At 49.8% G+C, this 23,414-nt stretch overlaps 2 protein-coding genes and 1 long non-coding RNA gene across 8 annotated transcripts in view; 2 read left to right on the top strand and 1 right to left on the bottom strand.

Moving 5' to 3' along the window:
* The first annotated feature begins 531 nt into the window (after positions 1–531).
* On the top strand, positions 532–18,076 carry RAMP1 (receptor activity modifying protein 1). 4 transcript variants are annotated; one of them, XM_085065743.1, is made up of 4 exons: positions 667–682; positions 2,806–2,955; positions 10,996–11,134; positions 17,243–18,076. In XM_085065743.1, the coding sequence occupies exons 2-4, from the start codon at positions 2,913–2,915 to the stop codon at positions 17,496–17,498; spliced, it is 438 nt and encodes a 145-aa protein (XP_084921869.1). In that variant the 5' UTR covers positions 667–682; positions 2,806–2,912; the 3' UTR covers positions 17,499–18,076. The 4 variants fall into 4 exon arrangements, with proteins under 4 accessions (XP_084921867.1, XP_084921869.1, XP_084921868.1 ...); XM_085065742.1 differs by lacking the exon at positions 667–682 and adding an exon at positions 2,194–2,210; XM_085065741.1 differs by lacking the exon at positions 2,806–2,955 and having other exon boundaries at positions 532–682.
* Positions 11,143–12,693, top strand: LOC146434314 (uncharacterized). Its single transcript, XR_014853345.1, has 2 exons — positions 11,143–11,996; positions 12,451–12,693. It is a non-coding gene; the product is annotated as an uncharacterized LOC146434314 (long non-coding RNA).
* Positions 18,077–20,131: 2,055 nt separating the features above from the next.
* UBE2F (ubiquitin conjugating enzyme E2 F (putative)) overlaps positions 20,132–23,414 on the bottom strand; it is a 53,023-nt gene continuing 49,740 nt past the window's right edge. For all 3 annotated transcript variants that reach the window (XM_085065736.1, XM_085065737.1, XM_085065734.1), the window contains one exon: positions 20,132–20,622. In XM_085065736.1, coding sequence (XP_084921862.1) covers positions 20,572–20,622 — 51 coding nt within the window. In that variant the 3' untranslated portion in view covers positions 20,132–20,571. The remainder of the gene's footprint in view (positions 20,623–23,414) is intronic.

Raw genomic sequence — 23,414 nt, 5'->3', positions numbered from 1 at the left:
TGTTCCTTCACATTTGCTTTTATTGTCCTTCTCTCTTTGAAAGGGAGATCTGGCTTCAGATGTGGCAGAAGCGATTTGTGGGGCAGTGACCTCTCTGCAGGCAGAGCCCTCGCTTGCTCCCAAGGGCGTCTGCTGGTCCGGAGCACCTGAGGAGCCCAAGAGGCTCTGCTGCTCAGGCACAGCTCGCCAACGAGCTGCAGGTGGAGCTCTAGCAGCTCAGGAGCGATGTTACACTCGCTTAAAAACATAAATAGAGGAAACCACAAAACATTTCTCCCTAAAATCGGGTTGCATGTGTATGTTCAACACTAGAAGTGGGGAAGGTAGGGTTTTTTAGCTAGGGAGGGATTCCCGCTGTGGAGATGGAAGCAGGGCTAAGCAAACCGCGTGTGGAAAGACTTCTCGGTGCTTTCCTTCGGAGCTGTTTGCTCGGGCTGCGGTGAGGAGATGGCGATAACGAGAGCCTGGGCTCCATCCCGCCGCCGCCAGCAGAGCGATTCCCCCTCTTCAGCCCCTCGCTGCCGCAGGAGGAGCGGGGCGGGACCGGGCGGAGCCTGTCCCTGGGCAGCCCGCCCCTCGCACAGCGCCGCGGGCGCGGAGCCCGGCCGGCCCCGGGAGCGGAGCCGCTCCTGCCGCGGGGCCATGGCCCTGCTGCCGCGCCGCTTCCTCTGCTTCGTGCTGGGTGAGTGCGCCCGCCGACATAACTTCCCCGGAGCCCTGGGGTGGGCGGGAAGGGCTCCCCGGGATTGCCCTCTGCGCTGGGAGCGGGCGGGCAGCTTCTCCGCTGTCCCTGAGGCACGGCGAGGCTCCAGCCTGGCTTCGCTGGCCACACAGCAGTAGGGAATCAAAAGGAGAAATGATTTCGGGGCGCTGGGGCACAGTAAAACAGCGCGCTTGGCCTCGGGAGCAGTGAGGTGGTGATGCTGCGGGACACAGCCTGCTTTGTGTGGGATTCTCTGCTTGCTAGGTGAGATGTACCGAGGCGTGCTAGTGCTGGCTGCAGTCCGTGTCCTTTGTGGTAAATGCTTAATTACTGCCTTTGGAGTCTCTGTCTTCCCATTCCTGAGCCGCAGGGAAGAGGAGGCAGCCAGAAGTTCCCCTTCAAACAGGCTTCTCTGAGCTGCGGTTGGATGTTCTGGGATTTGCGGGTGGTGGGCTTGGAAATGCTGGCGTTGTGTGCTTGTTTCCATGGGATGCACCGTGCCTCGGTTTCTTTGCTCCTTCTGGCTTTTATTTTAGTGCAACAGGTAGAGACTCGTGCCGTGAGTGTCACCTGTGTACCCACAGCAAAAGCTCTGGGGGATATCGGGGCTGTGTAGAAGTGTGTTTCAGGTACTGAAAAGGGGAAACCGCCCTCCCTCATCCTGACGCTGATCTTCCACAAAATCAAAGCGCTCTTTGAGGAAGCACGAATTTCTCCTTCTCTCCCTTCCTTCCCCTGTGCTGGTTTTCTCCCCCAAGCCCTGGTGAATAATGCATTGAGCCGTGCTGCACATAATGTGCTTATCTGTACCATGTAATTAACTATTTACTGCTCCTCAGCTGTGCAGGGGCAGGAGCAGCCTGTGCCCTTGGACGAGGCTGCCTGTCCCTGGCTGCAGAAACCTGTGCAGGGAGCACTAACTCCTGCTAGCTAGGATTTCTCTCTGCTCTGTTTTCCCAGCCCCTGTCTCCTTTTCCTGACCTTTCGTTTTTCTTGTTTTGGGAGCTGTAAACTTTTAAAAGTACTCCAGGTACTCCAGGCTGCTCCTTTCCATCTCCTGTGGGCTTGGAAATGCTGCCTCTGTGTGAACCACTTGCCCAGTGGCAGCTAATCCTGGTGGTGTGGATGTGTTTTCCCCTACATTCTCCTCCTGGGATTTTTTAAAATCACATTTCACAAAAAAAAACCCCACCCTTTTTATGCCTGTCTGCTTTTACAGCCCCCCCCCACGCAGTTAGGGCTGCACTGAAATTGCAGGTGGCAACTGCGTGCCCAGAAATCATGGTGGAGTTTTGAATTTTGAGGTTGGCGATGCTTCTGAGGAAGCAGGTGTTTTAAAGTCAGATTTTATTTTTTTTTAAGGCTTTTCTTTTATACTCTTAAAGCTCAAGCTTTAAGTAACTCCACAACTGGCTGCAGTCTTTAAAAAGCAGTGCTGGTCAGGGAATCAGCCATCCTAAAAGCCCCAGTGTCATTCAGCAGGCCAGGGATCCAGCTGTACCCCAAGGTAACCACTTCCATTGAGGTAAAATTAGGCTTTTTCTGAATTTTGGCTGCAGCTCCCTGCAGAGGCTGCTCAGGGGGAGGGGATGAGCCAGGCTCTTGTTGTTGCTGGGGCAGTGATGATTGGCAGCACACACAGCTCTGTGCTGTATTTTGGTGTTTAAGGGCAGTTCTGGGCAGCGTGGATTTTTTTAGGGTTTAGATAACTGTATCACTGCAAGAGATAAGAGGCAATTGCAAATCAGGTCAGTAAAACATTAATATCTTTTCGATTCCCTGCATTTTCTGTCCATGCTGTACAACATTGTTTGTATATTCTACAGCAAATGATGCTTTCTTAAAAACAAAACTTGTGGGCACTGGTTGTGACCTCTCTTGGAAAACTGGAATTAAATGCTTTGTGTTTTCTCTCAGCCCAAAGCACACTTGGTAATGCCTGCCAGTGATTTCAGTTTGAGTGCCTCCTTTATAAGCTAAAACTTCCTTTAAAGTGGAATTTAAGGCTGCAGCCTCTCTGGGAAAATCCTCAATATTTAGAGAGTGCCCTGTTAAAAATCCCTGACAATAAAGTAAAACACTCCTCCTCACTTTCAGAGCAGCTCTGAGATGGAGAGGACTTGAAACTTCCTATGCAATAAAAGAAAAGTGTTTAGATAGGGACAACAAAATTGCCTCCACCCTGTGATTTCTTGTACTGCTCCCATACATGCCAGCTCCATTCCTACAGAAACCAGTGGCACATGGATTTGGTGAGCTGGCTGAAGGCTGTGTGATCTGGTCAGGAAGCCTCTTGGCTTTGAGAAATAGGATTGCATTTATTAACTCTGAAAGGATGCTGAATTAAAGAGCTGTGATACACCAGTGCTGTAACCTCCCATTTGTGGTGACCCAGAATGCTGTGGGTAATGAAAATACAAATTCCATGACCTGGATGGAATGAAATTGGAGACCTCATAATGGCTAAAGATGGGGTTGGCATCCTTCACATTTCCACGGGGCTGGAAATCAACATTTGGTCATGGCAGGGTTGAGGGAGGTCTTGGAAAGCCACGGGTGGGAATCCAGTGTTACTGCTCTGCACTGGCAAGTTCGTTCTGCCTCCTTGAGTGGATGCAAAGTCTGCCTCTCTCATTGTTCAGGGGAGTTTGGGGCAGGTTTGGGCCCCAAAACCGTGGTTGTGGTCACAGCCCTTCCCAGCACAGATCCTACACCAAGCAAGGACTGAAAATACCACTGGCTTGGAGAGAGAGGAACATTAAAAACCCATTAGAGGGGAAATGCAGCGTTTCAGCTCTCTCAAAGAGCTAAATGTCTTTTTCTCCTCTAAAATATAGCTGTGCCTGGGGTTTGCCAGGTCAGTTCCTGCTGTGGCTGGGTGAGTATCAGGGGATCTTGGTCCCTGTCTGCCCATATGGAGCTGGCTGCTTTTAGTCATCAGGTCCACCAAGGAAGCTGCTTCATGCCTTCAGTCTCTTGTCTCTGTGCTTCTACAACATGAGCTTTTGGGGGTTTGAAAACACAGCATTGCACCTCAGGGAAGCAGCCCAGGGGGGAGGCAGGCAGCATCATGGGTGAAAATCTCCCAATTTCAGCCAGGGGTGATCCCTCTGGGCTTCCCTGTATCCTTTAGGTGACGTTTGCTGGGAGAGCACAGGGCTGTGTGTGTGGGTGAATTGCAGAGGGGTGCAAAATCACTGTGTGTTCTTCAGCTGGAAGGAAGGAAAACCACATTGAGGAGTCTCCATTGAAAAGGAAAATAAATTATTCCAATGATTCCTGGACTGCTCACATGGCTCAGCAGCAGATTTTAGTCTGGAATCTCTGTATTGAAAGTATTTAGTCAAGCTGCTGTTGTGCACAGCCTGTGATGGATATTAATTTTGGTTTTCTCCCTAACAAATTTTTATATTTTCTCATTCTGTGCTTCTTCATGGGTAATGTGTTATATTTCCCAGGCAGTGATTTTTTTATCCTGCAAGTAATTCAATAAAGTGTTTGATAGGCCCATGTAGCAGAAAATCTGTGTTTAACACACGTTGAAACCTGAACCAGCAGGATCACAGTGTGTTGTCTCCAAACCAATGCCAGGCACTTTTAACCTTGGTGTTACTTTTCCCTGTTCTTATTTTAGCCTCAATCAACAGAAATAGCCAAAGGAAAAAATAATCCCGGGGGTGGAAGGAGAATACATTTGCCTTTAGCACATTCCTGAGATCTGGAGTGGGGTGGCTGCTCCTTTCTCCCTGGCTCTGTACAACCAGACCAGCCTGGCTTTGAGACTGAGCCGACATCTGAGGCATGCAGTGCTTTGTTGGTGTTTTAAAAATAATTGTAAATGCAGCTCCAGCGCTGGGCTGAGGTGTTGGGATGGGGATGGTGGAAGCCACAGTCCTCCCCAGGAAGGCAGGAGGGATGCAGCTGGTTTCTGGGGCTGGCATCCCTTCAGCCCCTGGATTCTGGGTTCAGGGAGGGGTGCACAGAATCCAGTGGGGATCCCTCCTTTCTTCCAGGCTGCTCCTGTGAGCAGGTATTTGATGGTAGCCACGGCCAGAGATGATTTGAGCTCAGGGTGGCTGAAGTCAGGGCTGTACAGACATTGCCATTGCCTGTCTAAAGCATGTGGTTTTACTCCATTAATTCAATCAAGAAGAACTATTTTCCAAAAGACCCCGCTATTCATCAAGGTTATAATTATCTTTAAGAGCTCATGGCAGATTTTTCCCTCCCCTGATGTGCAGTCAGCAAGCAGTTGGATTTCAGCATGCCTGGCTTTTGATTTCCTTTCTCCTTCCTCCCTTCTCTGCTGCTTTTGATTTTAATTTACCTCATGAGTGGATTTTGGTGGGGAAATAGAAGTATTTGTCATTCTGTCTTCTGCAGAATCAAGTCTAGGGACATGTAAGAGAAGTCCCATTCCTGGAAATGTGCTTGGCAGTCTCTAATGGATAACAGGGACATACCATAATTTGTGGGAAACTGAGGCAAGGGGAGAAGGATGCTGGTCCAATTTCCTGGAGCAGCCTATTTCAGTGTATTTAGTAGTTAATATTATTGAACAGCAATGCTTTATGGCATTCATAAAGTCAACTCCCTGTGACCCAGCTAAGCAGAACTGGCCTGTAATGGGCTACACAGTACAAGTCTTTATTTTGCATTTTCATTTTAATCCCATATTCTGCATCTTACTGGAGCTGTTATGTGGAGTCTTGCATCAGAATGGTGTTAAATTATCCTTCCTTTGGGGATGGATTGGCTGTTGCAGGTGCTTCATAAAATACTGAACTTGAAAGAGGAATGACCCACATCAGTGGTACCTCTGCCCCCCAGGCATCTCCTGAGCCCCCAAAATCCCCCAAACAGGCTTTGCTTTCAGGCAGCTGGCTCCCACCTCAGCTTCCAACTAATAATTCCCTGGCAGTTATTTTTAGGCAGTTTGTTTTGTGCCCTCTTGTAATGCTTGGAATAGCTATAAAATGACAACAAAACCTCAAGTATCCCCATCCCAGCAAAAAGCAAATGCCTACAAATAATCAAAGTATCAGCTTGAGGGATAAATCACTTCCTTCCTTTGCAGGCACAACAGGATGCCAAATTTAAAACCTTGGAGCTCCTTTTGGGTTTCATGATGATGTTCAGCTGTATGCAAAGTACCTCATTAGTGCTGGCTGGGAAAAAAAAAGCAGCTTTCTTTTTATTTCGCCTAGTGTACTAAAATGAAGGGAATAACCATTCCAGGAGCAGGGATGAAGTCCCCCTTTGCTACACTGAGTTAACAAATCAGATTAAGGGGTTCTGTGTTCTTTAGGTTCTGAGTTCTTTAGGTTCATTTCTCTTTTATGTGAACAAATGGCTTGTGGGGAAGGACTTCAGAGTGCTCTTCAGCTTGGAGCTTGGGCTCCATTCCCTAAGAGATGGAAACCTTTGGCCCATTTGGAAGCTTTCCACACAGCCATGTCCCTAACAGGGCATGTCCCCACCCTGGCTGAGCAGGGACTCACTTTTTATACTGATTCAGGTGTCCATTGTCTCCCCAGCCAGCAGGATTTCACATGGCACATCGTGGTGTGTGCTGTAGCCTTGCTCCTTCTCGTTTTAAGTCTTTCCCCTGCCATGAGGCTTCTTTTCCCTCTCAGCCTGTGTGACTTCACCCCAACCAGGTTTCCTCGAGTCTTTTTGTGGCTTTGTGGTAGTGGAGCTGTTGGACAGGCAGTATTTGGGATGAGCTTTCCATCCATCTGCAGGGCTCCCTGGGGAGCTCCAGCAGGGCTCTGTCCCTCTGTCTGTGCTGTGCTTGGACTGCTCTGTTCAAGGAGTTTCCTTCTGCTGCTCCATCTGCAGCCCCCTAGAGCAGAGGGCAGGCAGGGAGGGAGAGATCCTCCTTTTTTCCCAAGTGTTGGCAGCCAAGGATGTCCAAGACATCCTGGGATCAGCCTTCCTGGTGCTGGGAGATGAGCAGATCTCCCCCCACCTCCTCCAAAATCCTCACTGTGCCATGACTCAGTGGTGTGTTGTGGAATCCTCTTTCAGCCCATAAAAGCCCCCAAATCCCATGAATTCTTCCTTTGGGGAAGAAATTTTAATTTACAAGCTGAGTGGCTGTGTTGGGAGAGAAAGTCCTTCAGATTCAGGGACAGTGCCACCACAGAACAAGTGGCAGGGGATCTGAGGATCCTCCTGAAGCATCCTTGAGCAAATTTGGGATGGGATGATCCTGTGCAGGTCTCTGTCTCCCCCATGACCACCTGCAGGACTTGAACCCCTCCATCCTTCTCCATTCCCAGGCTGCTGCACAGCCCCTGGAGCCCCTGCTGGATCCCAGCCCCCGTCCTGACCCAGCCAGGCAGGGAGGAGAGGCTTTAAAAACACATTCCCTGTGCAAATCCCAGACAGAAATAGCCCTGCTGGGACTCGGGGGTTTCGTCTGACTGCGGGGGCACAGCCCAGGCTGTCAGCAAGGGGAGCTGGGAGCAGATGGCTCCACAGGAAGACACAATGCTGGGCCAGCCACCCTGCTGTCCCCAGCCCTGACATCTGCAGTTTTCTGTCCAAAAAATAAGTGTCCCAGCTAAACACCAGCTTTGTTTTTTTCCTGGTGAACCAAAGGCTGTTTGCAAGCTCTGAACCCTCTGCTGAGCTGGTGGCTGCCACAGCATCCCCAGTGCAAGGTGTGTTTTTAATCAGGGTACCAGACCCTTCCCAGGCTTCTGCAGCTGCTGGAAGGGACAATTTTCCATTTTTGTGGCAGCAAACTGGGATGTTTTTTGTGCTCATCTTCTTTCATGTAAGAAAGTCCAGTTGCTTTCCTGAAATTTTTGGAACAGTTCAGGACCAGTGCTGTTTTCGTGCTAAAATAAATGTGTGACAGAGTTTTGCAGCTGATGCTCAGTAAGCTGAGTCCTGGTGGATGCTTGCTGGGACTCTCCAGGACATCAATCCCAGGGCAATCAGGAGGATCTGGGATGCTGCAAAAGCCATCCCTCCAATCACCTCCTCAGTGCCCCTCTCCAGATGTTTCCTCTGAGGAGGTAAACGAAGGATCCTTAAAATTGCATCTTTTAACAGGCAATCAGGGATTGTCTCAGCAGGGAAGGTTGTTCATCAACAATTCTCCTGATAGGAGAAGGGGGAATGGAAAGGTTGCACAGAGAAGCTGTGGTTGCCCCTGGATCCCTGGAAGTGTTCCAGGCCAGGTTGGACCTGGGATAGTGGAAGGTGTCTCTGCCCGTGGCAGGGGGTGGAATGGGATAAACTTCAAGGTCCTTTCCAGCCCAAACCATTCGGGGATTCTGGGATTCTCCATGTCTGTGTGGCGCCTAAAAACCAAGCAGGGCATTGGAGGTACTGCATGGCTCCCGTGGGATGCTCCCAGGGCACTACTGCATTCCTGCAGGTCTCAATGCCATTTTTCCTGAGGGAATGGGAGCTCTTTGGAGGCAGCTCAGCCTTGGTGCAGTCGAGTTCTGGAGCTCATTTATTCAGCAGCTTCTTGCAGCCTTCACAAATGGATGCTGCTGAGTACAGAGCTGTGACTGCTCCGGAGCTCAGTTATTTACAGCTCACTGCAGCTGACTTACACCATCTCCATCAGCAGGGCTGAGGGCAGAAGGAAGACCTTCTGGAATGAGAGCCAGGAGATACAGAAATGGGGATTTTTTCCCCTTGCTTTCCCCCCTCCCTGGTGTTACAGACCCTGAGCCTGTCCCAGCCTGGTGTGGGGTGGGGGGAAGTCTGTGAAGCAGCAGGGTTGAGGTGGGGAGCATGTGGAAACATGGCTGGAGCTTCTCACTTTGACCTTAAAATGTGCAATTAAAGCTAAAGTCAGTTCTCCCAGTCAGCTGAAAACAAGAGAGATTTTTTTGCCTCTCTGTGCTCAGCTCCATGCTCACAGCACTGACACAACAGGCCCTGCTGGGCCTCACTCCTCTGGGATGTGAAACAAAAGAGCTCTTCACTGTGTCCAAAATCAAACATCCTTGGAAAAGGTCACTGGCTGACGCCTCTGGTTTCCCCAGTCCTCAGGGGAAAGGGATTTGCAGACAGACCTCACGTGTAGGTGTGGGAGAGGGATCTTCATGGAGCAGGTCCTGGTGGGGCAGGCAGAGCTCCTGGGGAGCAAGGTGGTCACCTGCTTCTGAAGGACCTCCAGAGCTGCATCTTCTGACCTGCTGTGATTGGCAAGTGCTTAAAGGTCCCCAGGGTTTGGTTTTTACTTGGTTTGGGTTGTTTTTTTTCTTTTAATAGTAGGGCTCATGTTCATGCTGACTGCCAGCTATCTGTGGCTTGCAGCTACTTGCAGCCAGTTTGTGGTTCTTAGCTGCTTCCTCCCTGTGGTTTATTCAGTGTTTCTCCTCTCTCCACCCAAGGTGGAGTTGCCTGTTAAAGTGTTTTCTTTCAGGTTTGTCCAGCATAAGCTGTGTGGTTATCAGGAAACATTTGGGCATCTCTAAGGATAGTTGTGGTACCAGTGGATTGTCTGTAGGTTCATCCTACGTGGGAGTTGGGAGGAGTGAAGCCAGGAAAAATGCAGCCTGGCCATGCTTGGTTAACCTCTGCTTCTCTTTCTCCTTGTGCTGCATCACTGCTGCATTTCCTCAAGTGGCTTTGTCTTCCTCAATTTCTCTCCGTGCTTTGCATGTCTCACTCATTTCTTCTTGGCTCTGCTTCCTCCTCTGCTCCTCAATCCCCTCGGCTGCTCATCCATCTGCTTTTAGTCCGTTCTCCTCCCCTGCTCTCCCTTGTTTTCCTGTGCTCTCCTGCTCTGCACCTGACACATTCCCCAGCAGCTTTTTCTCTGCTAGCTGCTTGTCCAAACAAGTGATGGGAGTGATATTTCCAGGGCTCTTGTCCTTCACAGTCCAGTGCGCGGATGTCACCGAGGGTGACCCCAGGGTGGCTCCTGAGGCTCCCTTGGATGCTGGTGCTCACTCAGCTGTGTCACTCCTTCACTTGGCTCATCCAGGTTGGAAAGGATGGGAAGGGGAGAAAAGCCTCCTGGCCATCAATCATCCTTCAGCCTGAGCTTTGCAGTCCAGAGTTCATAAAATTACTACACCTTCCCTCTTCCTCCCTCTTCTCTTCCCTCGGCACTTTGCTTCCACGTCTCAAACCCTCCCATCTGGGAGCAGGGTTTATCTGTGGCTGAGGTTGTGCCTCTGGCTGGTATCAGCTGGGGACAGCTTGAGATTTTGATAAACTCAATTTTATTATTGCTACAGTGAGGTCTGTAACTTCTCTTGGCTCAGTAATTCCCACTCCCTTATCTCAAATCAGGCCAAAGTGGCTGCTGCTGTCAGAGGAGCCCTGCACCCATCCAGGAACTGCAGGCTCTGGGAGCTCTTCCCACCCAAATTCCCAGCAGGTCCTGACTTCCCACCCATTGCCATAGGGTGCTGCTACCCAAGTGCTCCAAAGGCTGCAGAGGGATGGTGTCCCATGGTGATGTCCCTTGGCTGCTAAATAAGTAGCTCAATTCTGTTGTGTTAAAAAAATCAGATAAAAATAAAGCATGGAGTTATTCACACGTAGCAAAAAATAGAGCTGGTATGTGGTTCCTGCCTGCAATGCACTCCAGGAGCTGCAAAGGCACTAGCTGGCACTTTGGGACCAAGGGAAAGCTATTATTTATAGCCAGGCTCACTAAATCATTCCCCCAAAAGAGTGTTTTTTCTCCTTCCCTTTGTCGCATCACTGTCCTTTCCCCTTTCCCTTTTCCCCCCCGTGAGCCACATTGCACTGCTTGTGCACAAACCTGTGAGCAGCACCTTTTCCTTCCCTGCTTCCAAACCAGGGACACGTTCCCAGCAGGGAATTCAATCAGCACTGTGCAGCCAGGGGTGGATTTGGTGGATTTCCCTGTCCTGTCCCTGCATTCCATCGGAGGTGGATACTTGTTGCAGGTCATTTTTCGGGGGTCAGCAGCAGGGATCTCTGGAGGTTACTCCCCAGCTTCCCCCACACCCCTGCTTGTTTTTTTAAGCCCCAAACCTGGGTGTTTGAAGTGCAAAGGTGTTTCAAGCAGAGAATAAATGCACATCCTTACTAATTTATGAGTTATCTGGCATGCCTGGCATAACTGATTTATCAGTGCTGGGCTCTCGGGAGGGCGCAGGGTCCTGGGGGTGTGAGGAGGGAAATAAACCCGAGAGAAGGAGGTTTTGAAGAGCTGGGGTGCCCTCTGTGCATGGGGCTGGGGGCTGTGTGGGGCTGGGGGCTGTGTGGGGCTGAGGGGCTGTGGTGATGCTGTGACCCCAGCAGAGGCTCACCCAGCTCTGCCCTGGTGTGTCTTGCAGCTCAGCACTTCATCGCAGCCACGGCGTGCCAGGAGGCTGACTACGGCTGGATGATTCGGCACTACTGCCTCAGGCAGTTCCAGCTCAGCATGGAGGGCATCGGCCAGCGCCTCTGGTGCGACTGGGATGAGACCGTGGGGTAAGTGGGGTCCCTCTGCTCCTCCCTCTCGTCCTGGTCCCATCTGTGGTTTTGGGGTGGAAGGGCAGTGGCACTGGGGTTTGTTTCCATGGGGAGAATGCTCTGATTTCACTCTGCTTTGCTGCTGATCCTGCCCTGGCTCCATCCCTGTTTGGATTTCTCCAGCCTGGTCACATGTGGAGGGGGCATGAAGTGGGCTTGGAGGGGAGAGCAGTGGATGTTGTACACCCAGGCTTTGGAGAGGTTTTTGGTCCTGTCTCCTGTCTGTGCTGGATGAGGTGGGTTGGGAGCTTTCAGAACAGCCAGGCTTGGGGGAGGTTGATCACTGGAAAACACTGGTTGGAGCAACTGGGGTGTATCCAGGGGTCAACACTGTCCTGCTTAATGTCTTCATTCGTGGTATGAGCATTTGGACAAGGTGAGGTGGATCTCCAGAGGTCATCTCCAGCCTCAGCCATTCTTAAAGGGGCTTTCAAGGAGCCCAGCCTGAGCAGGGTTTGGAATTCAGGGAGGTGGTTATGCCCAACCACACAGCAGTGGAGCTCCAGCAGGAGAAGACCAGGCTCTGCTGTGTGCTGGGAATCGATGGGTTAATGAAGCAGCAGACTGGGATCCCTATCACAGGGGCCTCTGGTGCCTCACAGCTTGATGGACACATTTTTCATGAGATTTTCTATTTTTTCTCAGCACTCTGGTTTTTCAGGCAGCCCAAAACACCCTAACTCAGCTCAAGAACCCCATAACCCACTGAGGGACCCTCAGAGCCTCGCTGTGAGAAAATCCCAGGAGCTGCTGGCTCACTCCCTGCTTCCAGAAGTTGTGTGTTGATTTTTCCAAGCAACTAGAGGGAGAGGCTGGAATGGTATGGCATGGCAGTCGTCTGCTAAGCCTGCTGTTTGTAATCAGTGTCAGGGAGTCAGCCATGATTTATGACTTGGGAGCAGCAGAGATGCAGCCTTGCTTCCCTGCTGGAATGCTTGGGAGCATCTCTGTGGGATGAGGAGGATGGTGAGGGAACTCTGCTCAGTGCAGCCCCACCAGAGAGACTGGGGGTGTCACATATGGTGAATGTGCTGCTCTCTGGGGGTTGGTTGGGTATTTTGGGGAATTTCTTTTGGGTTTGGGTTTATTTTTATTGCAGACAGTGCTTGCTTTGGATTAGCTCTTTCCTATTAATAACTGGCAGATCTGAGTTTTTTTGTACCACCATGGTGTAAATCTGCTGAGATGGTTTTGATTGAAGTTGAAAGACTGGTCGGGGTGGCTGTGTCTTGGTGTGAGGGCTTGAGAAAATAACCCCCCTGTTCCCCCTTCAGCTGACTTTCCATGTTGTGGCCATGGCCTTTCCCTGGGAAAATGAAGCAGTGGAACAAAAATGAGCTCATGTGACACCAGTGGGGATGGGGGTCAGCTGGAAACAGGGAGCAGATGGTGCTGTGTGCCAGGAGCTGTTTTGCACAAGAAGTAGGAGGTTTTGTGAGATTTTGGAGATTTCCTGCTTCATGGCTCTTTCTTCTGTGCCAAATTAAAAGCTACACATGTGTGTTTATCCATCTTTTGGTCAGAGGTTGGACTTGATGATCTTGGAGGTCTTTTCCAACTGTAACGATTCTGTGATTCTAAAAATACTATTGGGTTTTCCTTCCCCTTGATCCATGGCTGAATGGAGGGGAGGAAAAGAGAGCTGAAAGATGGTGGGAGGTTTCTGGTTCTGAGAAGCCTCATCTGGTCCTCAGGAATGCCCAGGGCTGCTGATGTTGCTCCAGCCCTCACCATCTTGTCCTTCATCTCACACATCCTGTTTTTCTCCTAGATAGCTTCAGCTAGACTCATTACCCTTGAGGCACTTGGAGGAAATGTTGATAGGCTTGCAGGGTTTAATTTGATTGCCTGTGTCCATTTGCTCCGTGCAAGCACATGGCTCAGGGTTATTTGAGAGGTGACATTCCTCTGATCCTCTCATCCCCTCAGGACACTGGGAAAAATTGGGTGGAAATAGCTCAGCTACTGCAATAAATCAGCTGCAAGGATATGGGCTTTGGGTGAGCTCAACACCATTGCTCCCTGGATGTGTGTGGGAATCAGCATCCCCTTTTTGGGGAAAGGGGAGATGCCCCAGCAGAATGTGGCATTGCTGGCTGGTCATCACTCTGGGCTTTAGGGGAAGGATTTGACTTCCAGCAGGTATGAGAGAAAGAAATGGAAATAAACCACCTGCCTAGAGCCTGTTCTCTCCAGCTCTTCCCCCAAACCAAGGAATTTTGAGGCTGAAACAAGGAGAAATGTTGGGAGGTTTTGTCCCTGTACCACCAGCAGCATCATATTTGGAGCTCTGATTTCCTGCATGCAGCATTTAGCAGGGAAATGCCTTTAAGGTCCATCATTTCCTGCTCAGTTGAGGATGGCACGATGGGAACATCTGGATAAATGAATTGTCTCTGCAGAATTTGCAATTGTGGGTCGTTGGTCCTATTTATAGGCTGCAGATGCTGCTCCCATCTCACCCTCAGGCATTAGCTGAGCTCCTGCTGTGCTCTGGTGTATCCAGGGGTCTCTCAGGAGCAGGAGTGTTTGGTGACAAGTGCCAACTCCCTGGGAAGGTTCGTCCAACACCCTTGAGCTCTGCTGGCTTTCTTAGCTGTGCATTTTGGGGGAAGTTGGTGGGTTTTGATGTGCAGATCTTTATCAAGGACCAGGGGAACCTGGTGAGCTGTTGCACACTTCGGCTGCCCTGGGATTTAACAGCCAGCCTGGAGCTGCATTTTGGGCTCTTTGGTGTCAAGGGTTCCTCCACTCCATGGTGGTGGAGCTGCTTTGGCCAGAGCTCAGCTCTGCCGGATGAATGATCCCAAAGATCAGCTTGGCTTTTGGATTGCAGCTCCAGCTTCAGTGGTGGCTGAGCCAAGGGATTAGCTGTGGTGTCCCTCGAGGCAGCTATTTCAGGGCTGTGCAGGGCTCAGGCTGCCTCTGCCCACCCACGGATGTGTCAGCAGGAGCTGATGGCTTGTGGGTATTTCTCCTGCTCCATTTTGGCTGGAGGGGCTGTGGCCAGGGAGTGGATTTGCAGTAGGGTTTGTGCACAGGGTCAGTGCAGGGAGCAGGACAGGGGATGCTCGTGCTGCCACAGCTGTGGGTGTCACTCCAGCCCTGCCAGGCATCTTCATCCCAAATATATCCACCCTGTGGCATGCCTGAAAATCTCCATGGAATGCTTTCCCCTGGCCACGGGCATCCTGCAGGAAGGAGCTCACCAGGGATATGGTGCTGCCCTGACAGCTGCAGCCAGGGATGGGAGCTGCTCTCCCAGCTGTCAGCACACTCACACTGTCTTCAGGTTATTTGTCCATTATTTACAGAAAACAGATTGATCCATTCTCTTATTATCTCATTATCTACTTATTTATCTGCAGCTTGCCAGGTCCCCTCTGGATACCCCTTTAGCCTGGCTCCAGGCTCACCCTGCAGCCTTGCAGAGGAGGAAATCAATGTTTTCTTTTAATTTGCAAAGCAGAAGTGAAGCCTTGTGGTGTTTCTTTTTTTTTTTTTTCCTTCTGAAGCAAAGAATTCAGGGAGGATAGGAAATACTTGGATACTCATGAGGAAGGAGCTGTCAATCCTGTGAACCCCAATCCTAGTGCAACACCATCCACATCCAAGTGCTGTCAAGGAATAAATGCCAGAGCCAGTTCCAGTCCTGGCTGCAGTGGTAAAAAAAACCCAGAGGAGCTCCTTAGGATTTATAGCAGTGTAAACATTCAGATCCCATCAAACCCTAAATCATTCTTTGACTGCTTCCCACCAGTGGCCCAGCCCTGTCCCCATTGTGCCTGTGGCCCTGCTGTTTTGGAGAGGCAGTGGGATGAATGTTCAGCACGGCTGGGGCAGGGAAGAGCACGCTCAGCCCCAGGCATCAAACTGCTGCTCTCCAGAGGATCCTGATCCTGTCTGACAGGGCACTGGGAGCAGCCTGGATCGGATGGCTCGGGTTGTCCCTGCCCAGCAAATGGATGCACTGTGGAGCTGGCAGTGGCTGTGTCAGGAGAAGGTCCCCAGTGGGTGTCTGGGGGCATTTGGGATGGACAGGAGCTGATGGAGTCTCACAGCTGGGATAGGGGCAGCTCAGGACCCTGCAGCCTGCAGGGATGGGTTCAGCTGGTGGGTCTAAGGGTCCATGAGATAAAGTGGGAGAAGTGAAAGCACTTGGCTCTAGTTGAGGGCTCAGCTTTGCTTTCAGCTGGCTGTTCATAAAACTCGGATGGTCAAGTGTTCTCTGTGTAGGTAAAGGGCAGAAATGAGCTCTTGAAGAGCACCCAGATTTGCTGTTCCTTGGCCCAGAGCTCATCAGCCCTCAGTGTCACTTCTGCACTTGGAACTGTCACTGAAAGAGCTTTCTTTTCCCTCTGGGCTCCTCCCCATGCTCCCTGCTGGGCTCTGGGGCTGTGGAGCTGGAGGGTGGCAGGGGAGTAGGGGCTGACTTTTTTTGCTTTAATGAAGCAAAAAATTACTTTAATGAAGTCAGCAAAAATCAAAGGGACAAGAGGCTTGGGATGTGTTAAGCCACCCCTTCCGGATGGAGGGACATCTCTCCAGTCATAGCCCCATGGTCACGCCTTGTCCCCTCACTGCCTGTGGGGCTGTGGCTGCCCAGCTCCTCTCCTCATGTCCAGAGCCAGCTGAGTGCTGCATAGGGCTGCTGCCTCCCTGCAAAGGGCAGGGACAGTTTATCCTTTCATCTGCTGGCACCGTTGGGCTTTGGTTCCTCGCATGTCCTCACACATTGCTGGGAGCAGTGATTTATCCCCATGGAAGCACAGTTGGAGCCGGGGAAGGGTTGAGCCAGCTGCTCTATGGCCCTTCAGCTTTAAAAATAGCTTTTATTCACCTGTTAACACTTTCCCTCTGGCTCCTGAAGATGCTGCAGCTCCCGAGATCTCCTAAGGATGCTGATGAAGGGGAAGTGGTAATTTAGCACATTGGGATGCTGAGCAGAAGCAGCTTTTAGCAGCTGCAGGCCTCGTTAATTAAATCTCTGGCCGTGTGGGCACAGCCTGCCCCAAAACCCCAAACCCCAGCTGAGGGGCTGCACAGGGGCTGGGGAGAGTGGCTGGGAAGCTGCTTCTAAAATATTTCTTCCCCCAGGCAGGTTTTTAATTGGAGAGCTGGGGTTTGCTTTGCTTTGCTTCTCTAGGATTAGACGTGACTAATTGGGATGGGGAAAGAGTTGTTATCAACATATTTTTTTATCTGTAGCCAGTTTTAAAGCAGGGAGGATTTGAAATTCACAGTAATACCTGTCATTCCAGAGGATGGCTGGATGGCCTGGGACAGGGAAGGTATCTCTGGCTCAGGGCTGCTCCTGGTTTTCCAGGTATTAAAAAAAAAAAGAAAAAATGGACTTGCTGGTCATAGAGGGGTTGTGGTACTGCACAGGTGCAACCTCCCCATTTTTAGCCAATCTAAAGGGGAATTTTTAGTATATTCCATGTACTTATTTCAGTCCCCCTTGGGCTGAACTCACAGGCTGGAGGATGGTGCTCCAAAGGCTGGCTTGGGTTGAGTTTCCTGAAGGTCTTTGCTTAATATGTGGGTCTGACCTGTATTTTCTAAAAGCACCAGTTCAGCCAGGAAATCCTGCAAAAACTAACACAAACCAAGCAAAAAAAACCTCCAAACTTGCTTCTGGTTATTCCTGTAAATATTATTTCTGTTTTCATTTCCTTCTGTAAATGAAACTACCACCTTCATTCCTTAAATGAAAACTGCTTTTGGCTGTAGGTGAGCACTTAAAAGTTGCCATCGAAGTGGCAAAACTTGGTAGGAATTAAAAATACCCTGTGTCTTTGTAGCTAGATAGGTATAAACTCCAAACCCCATATATTTTAATAAGTTATACTTAAACTTCCAAAAGCCCACTATATATTTTTATAGGGCTAGATAGATCTAGCTAGCTATAAACTCAAGAAAAGAATAGCTCACAATTGCAGTATTTTGTTATATAGGAAATAAGGATAGTGCAAGGATATATACCATATATAATGTATTTTATATTGCACGGGGGGAAGGTGGTGTGGCACCCGGGTGTCACCAGTGTCCCTGTGTGTGTTGCAGCACCTACGGGGAGCTGACCAACTGCACGGCGCTGATCGCCGAGAGGCTCGACTGCTACTGGCCCAACCGGCTGGTGGATGAGTTCTTCGTGGCTGTGCACAGACAGTACTTCAGGAACTGCTCCCCGTCGGGCAGGGCGCTGCACGACCCCCCGAACGGCGTGCTGTGTCCCTTCATCGTGCTGCCCGTCCTTGTCACCCTGCTGATGACGGCGCTGGTGGTGTGGAGGAGCAAACGCAGCGAGGGCATCGTGTAGGGACGAGGAGCTCTCCCGGGAAGGCGCCTGGTGCTCGGGAAGAGCTTGCCGGAGGAGCATCACGGAGGGTAGCGAGCCCCGGAGGCAGGGACAGCATCGCCAGCGCTCCTCCTGCGCGGCAGCGGTCGCAGATCAATGTCACCGAAGCGATGGTTGTCGCGCAGAACGGGCGGCTGGGCAGCGGGGACTCCTCCGGGGCAGCGGGGAGCTCAGCTCAGCCCCCGGCACTGCCCGCCGCTCCCCTCCCGGCCGAGCAGCAAGGTTTGAAAGGAAAGAAACCCAGGGGGGTGTGGGGAGTTGAAATCCTGCCAGCCCGGCGTCAACACACGTGAGACCAGCGGGGCTGGGTGCGGGAAAACATCCTCGGCTTCCTCTTTTCGTCCTTCTTTTGGGTTTCCACACGTAGAAAGGGATCTTCTCCCCCAGCACAAGGACAAGGCTTGCACGGGCTGGGATTTGCCGGGGAGGTGGGGAACAACGGGGCAAAGCTAGCGGCAGGAGTGGGTGGCACTGGTGGTGCCCTGGGGCTAACAAGGAATGGGAATAAGGTGCTTTTCCTACCTGAATAAATAAATAAACCAGGTGCCTGTCTCTCTGAAATCAAGCTCCACCTCACTGCCCTCAATTTGGGATGCCAGAGCCCCCCAGTAGTGCTGTCTCAGCAGCTGGGACCCCCAAACCCAGTGTGAGCTCTGTGCCATCCCTGACAGCTCTGGGCCACTCCTGATGCCCTCAGTGCCTTGCTGGCTCAGGAAGGGATGTCCTGGGGACACCCAGCTGCTGTTTACTCCTGACTCACATTTTCAAAAAAACCCAAAACCTATAGGGATACCCAGCCCAGGTCCCTTCTAACCCAAACCAGTCTACTGGCATAAGCATGGATTAGTTGCATCTATACAAATATACACAGAAATACATATAAATAAATAAATAAACCCACCCCATTTCCTCATGTTCAGGAAAACTTCAGTTTATTTTCCTGGACTGAGGTGTTGAGAGTTTCTAGGATTCTCCCCTCCCACATGTCCTGAATGAGAACAAACCAATGCTCAGTCCTTCTGGTACAGTATTTAGCAGTATCCAAACTTTATTATTCTGCTCATCTCCTGCAGGCAAGCAACAGTACAGGGAAGGGATAAACAGGATTGTTTGGGGAGGCAGGGATGGCTTTGATGGCTGCAGCTCTGTGCCCAGGGGCTGCTGGTACCCTGACCCAGCTTTGCCTGGCAGCACCCTGGATTTGCTCTGCCCTGGGTGCCTCAGCACAGCTTCCCAGCCTGAGTGGGGAGCCATCCATGGTGACAGCCCAAGGAAGGGGCACTGTGACCCCTGATCCTGAAGGATGGAACGTGCTAACAGAACCAGGGTGAGTCTACAGCAACAGCACTTCATTACAGCAACCTGGCTGAGAATTTTCAGCTCAAGAGATTCTTTCTGATGCTATAAGCAAAATCTGGATGTATTTCCCAACCTTTCTATTTTTGTGAGTGTTTTACTCCTTACCTTTCCTGACAGTATGTGTTTTGGCAGCAAAGCTCTCTCACTGCAGTTGCCTGCTTAAAACACTGGGCTGATCTGTGCTTCCTTCTGAGTGTTACCTGCAGGTGAAGCTCTCCCTCTCCTCCTGCATGCCAAGCCCTGCATTTCACCTCCCTGCTTCCCAAGCCTCCAGCAAAAGCTACAAGAGCTTGTGAAGCTGTGAAGGCACAGGGAAAACTCAGCAGGCAAGTTTCATGCTTACAGTTTGCATCCCAGCTCTGCCATGCTTATGGAGATCGATTTGATTTCCTCCAGTGGCTGCAGAGGAACAGCAGGGAAGAATGAAGGGGGATAAAACCCCAACAGTCAATGCCCAAGGGTCACACACACACTTGCTCTGCATGAAACCACACCTCCATTGATTACTCTGGTTTATAAAAGCTCAGGTGGGTTCCATCAGCTCCTCTGCAGGATCCCAATCCCAGAGGATGCCCAGGGAGCTCTGGCACACTGGCTGCAGGCTCTCTGCTCACACAGTGCCATCCAGCTCCTCACAGCAAAAGCAACTGCAGCATCACACCTTTCCAAATCAAAAAAGCCAAATGTGCACGAGTGGGGGGAGATGGGTTGTGGTTCCCAGCTGTGTCATTCCCTTTCAGTGCAGGAAGCTGGAGAACACAATTAAGTGTTCTCCAGGGAACGGTGCCTAAAGTTACCTTCATCAGATCAAACAGCATCTGATGCTTCCTCTCACCACATCCACATTGAAAACCCAAAGGCAGATTTCTTTAAAAAAATCTCCCTTTCATTATTTTTTTCACATAAATATATAATATATATAATATATATATAAATTTTACTAATACTAAACATTTACTTAAGTTATGTATTAGCCTGTATTTCTTTTAACTACCTCACACAATGAATAGAAACAAAAAGAAACCAACCTGTAGCCCAAAAAGGGCCTGAAATTAACAATGTAAGAATTCCAAACTGTGACAAAAACGTACTTACATTAAATAGCATTGAGAATTTCAATACCAGAAGTAGAATCTCATTTTGCACTTCCCCTCTGGCAAGCTCTAAGCCTCAGCTGAGTGACTCTTGGAAAAAGCTCATGTTGTTTCTGCTCATCAAAGGCAACAGTTTCGTGATTTGGTTCACAGGAGACCATTTATTGCCAACTCAAAGTGTTCCAAAAACACACCACCTTTTCAGTTTGGGTTGTTGGATTTGTTTTTTGCCTTCCCCCCCTCCAGATTAGGCAAGAGTTTAAAAAAAAAAGTGTAATTACAATTTCAATAGTTATTTCTTTTAACTTCTCAAGCATATCTCATTAACAGGATATACAGTACAGTTCAGAAGAGTAAACATTTGTAAAAGGAAGCAGACAACTTTTTCAACCAACAGACACAATTTCTTGCTGTATTTATGCTGAACTCTCCTTTGAACATGGACAAGTTATGAAGTTAGTTTTCTTCTTCAGTACAACATGGACACAGGACTGGTACAATCCGGGCTGGTTTGGTTGCTGTTGGAGTTCAGGACAGCTCTGGAGCGGAGCTGTGGTCCTGCCATCCATCCACCCCCTTCATCATCTCGCGTAGCGCTTAATGTAATCTTCAACTTTATTCCGAAAGTCCTCCTGCAGGAAGCACAGGCAGTTAGTCACCCCAGGCATGGCAGGGATGGACTCACCTGGCAATGTGCTGCTGGATCCCCACAGTGGCATTGGCAGCTGAAGCTCCCAGCAAGGGGAGGATCCATGGCTCTCCCTGAGAGCCTTGAATCCTTACAGAGTCTGTGCTCCACACCAATCCCCACTGTGGAATGAAGTAGGAGAAGAGTTTGCCACCACCAGCTACAAACTTAGGGACACACAGACTGCCTGACTATTCCATAACTCTGCATCCAGGGAAAACCACACAGCTGGGGTAGGTTGTGCTTATAAAGCAGAGATGCTAAGCAAGAGAAATTCTGGCATTGTGTGATCCCTGTGCAAGCTGGGATGTCAGGCAGACATTCCTGGCGTGCTATCCTGAGCCTGAATCTTACAGCCTGGTATAAAATATGTTCCACCCAAACACACAGAGGGCCTTGTGCTGCATTTCCAGCTCCCACTTTTGCATGCTGCTGGAATGTAAAGCAGGAAAACCTGGGAAATCTATGTACTCACGTTTGTTAAAAAAAACCAAACAAAACCACACACTAAAAAAACAACCAGTGCATGCAATAGATGAGGAGGTTTTGAAGATTGTCCTGGTACACAGGAGCTGCCTGGAGAGCAGAGGCCATGGAAGCACTGAAATCCTCTGCCAAGGCTCTGGTTTTACTACGAAGGGCACAAAATCCCACTTGCCACGACCTGTGGGATCATCTGATGTCTGGCAGGGTCTTGCTTCAAACAACATCACTTGTCAGCTCCAGGTTTGCCAATACATCAAATGAAGCCTTTCAAACACATCCCAAGTGTTTTGGCACAGACCACCCAGAGCTGGACATCACATCACACCAGGAAGGAGCACTAATATGACCTTTTTGCCTTAGTCAACCTTGGAACTCAGCAGTATTTCTCGGGCTCCAACACCATGCTTCAAACACTTCACATCAGTTCCCCTTACTATGGTTTGGTTATCCTGTGGTTAAAATCCAACAGGATCAAAGAAAAACTATGATCCATCAGAAACACTGTCTGATTTCACCTTCCAGCTGATCAAGTACATCACAGATGTCTAAAATGACACGTAAAGTGTTTGGAATTTCAAAGAAGTTCAAAATGCAGTTAAAGGCCAAAAATATCCTATTAAAAATATGGCTGTAGAAATCCCATTCCTCCTTAGGGACAAGGCTGCCTGCTCTCCTTCAGTGAAAGGAGCAGCTATTTTGGTTCCATATGGCACCTGCTGAAGGTAATATTGTGTGTAGTGACTTTTTCACTGCTGCAAGCACACCCATTTCCCCTCTCATCCAACTGTGCGTTCAGTGTGTTGAAAAATTAACACCACAGAGCTAATGCCATCTTCACCTGAAATAAAATTTCCAAACCCAAGCAAATTCAATCCACAGATGCAGGTTATTATAGCTACAGTGGAAACTGAATTCAGGCTTGTTGGTTTCTCTTGGAAAACTCTTGTGTTTCTCCAAAGATGATCACTAAAAGAAACTGAGCACAAGGCTAAAAATCCCCCTGGACACACAAGTGCACCTTCCCTGTGTGTGGGGAAGAGCAGGGCAGTGCAGGCAGCTCAGAGCAGCCTCTGCTTCTCCCTCTGTCCCTTGAGGAGTTATGGAACAGGAAGATGAGCTCTCAGCAGTGACTGAAGAGAAGCAAGACCTGGGTGAGGAAGGAAGGCTCCAGAAAGGCAGGCTGTCACTCAGCAGGGCTGAAGGAGCTGCTGGTGTTGGCAGAACACGTTCACAGGGCACTGGCTGCGTGTGAAGCTGGCTGTGAACAGGAGGGGTTCATCCCAGAGCTGCAATGTTCCACCCTCACATGCCATATGGCTCAGCACTTCCTGATTAACGGGGGGCACTTCTCTCTGGGCACAGCTGCTCGTGTGCAACACTGAATAATTGGAAGCGAAAAAATTAAGCAGAGCAGGATGTACTCTGCATTATAAAGAGGCACAGGCAAAACCCTGCTAGGAATGAGAAAGGAAATATGGAGGACTCTTAACATCCCTTCAAGGACATAACATATCCCACAGAAATTGTCCTCTGTATTTAAACAAGGAGGTTTTGTTTGTACAGAGAGGCTTAATAAATAACCTTTACAAAAATAAACACATATATAATATAAACAGGGCAAGGGGGAATGGATTTAAATTGACAGAAGGCAGGGTTAGATGGGATATTGGGAAGAAATCCTTCCCTGTGAGGGTGGGGAGTCCCTGGCACAGGGTGCCCAGAGAAACTGTGGCTGCCCCTGGATCCCTGGAAGTGTCCAAGGCCAGGCTGGACAGGGCTTGGAGCAGCCTGGGATCGTGGAAGGTGTCCCTGCTCTGTCCCCAGGGCAGAGGGGTTGGACTGGATGAGCTTGAAGGTCTCTTCCAACCCAAACCATTCTGGGATTCTGTGATTATACTGAAGAGCACTCGGGAGAGGATCTACAGAGCCTCAACCCTGGAAGAAAATTCATTCTACCCTTTCTAAAAGCATGTGGAAACACACACTCCACAACTAGGCACTGTTTCAAAAACTGGGGCTTGACCTGATTTGGCAGCTCTGGGAAAGGAGACTTTATCTTTTCAACTGTTTATATTGCACAAAGTTATGCTTATTAACTGCTTGTCTTTTATTAAGCTTTTAATTTGTAACCCGAAGAACATCTGCTCAGTTATCCAAAGCAAACAAGACTTTGGTGACAACTACCAGAGAAGTTTTGAAATTCCCTTGGGAATTTTTACATCTATTTAAAACAAATTATGTATAAGAATT

This window comes from Lichenostomus cassidix, chromosome 7 (genome assembly GCF_008360975.1).
Source record: "Lichenostomus cassidix isolate B80296 chromosome 7, HeHo_3.0, whole genome shotgun sequence".
NCBI classification, from domain to species: Eukaryota; Metazoa; Chordata; class Aves; order Passeriformes; family Meliphagidae; genus Lichenostomus; species Lichenostomus cassidix.
The sequence above is the reverse complement of the archived record's forward strand: the minus strand, read 5'-3'. Positions and strand labels throughout refer to the sequence as shown.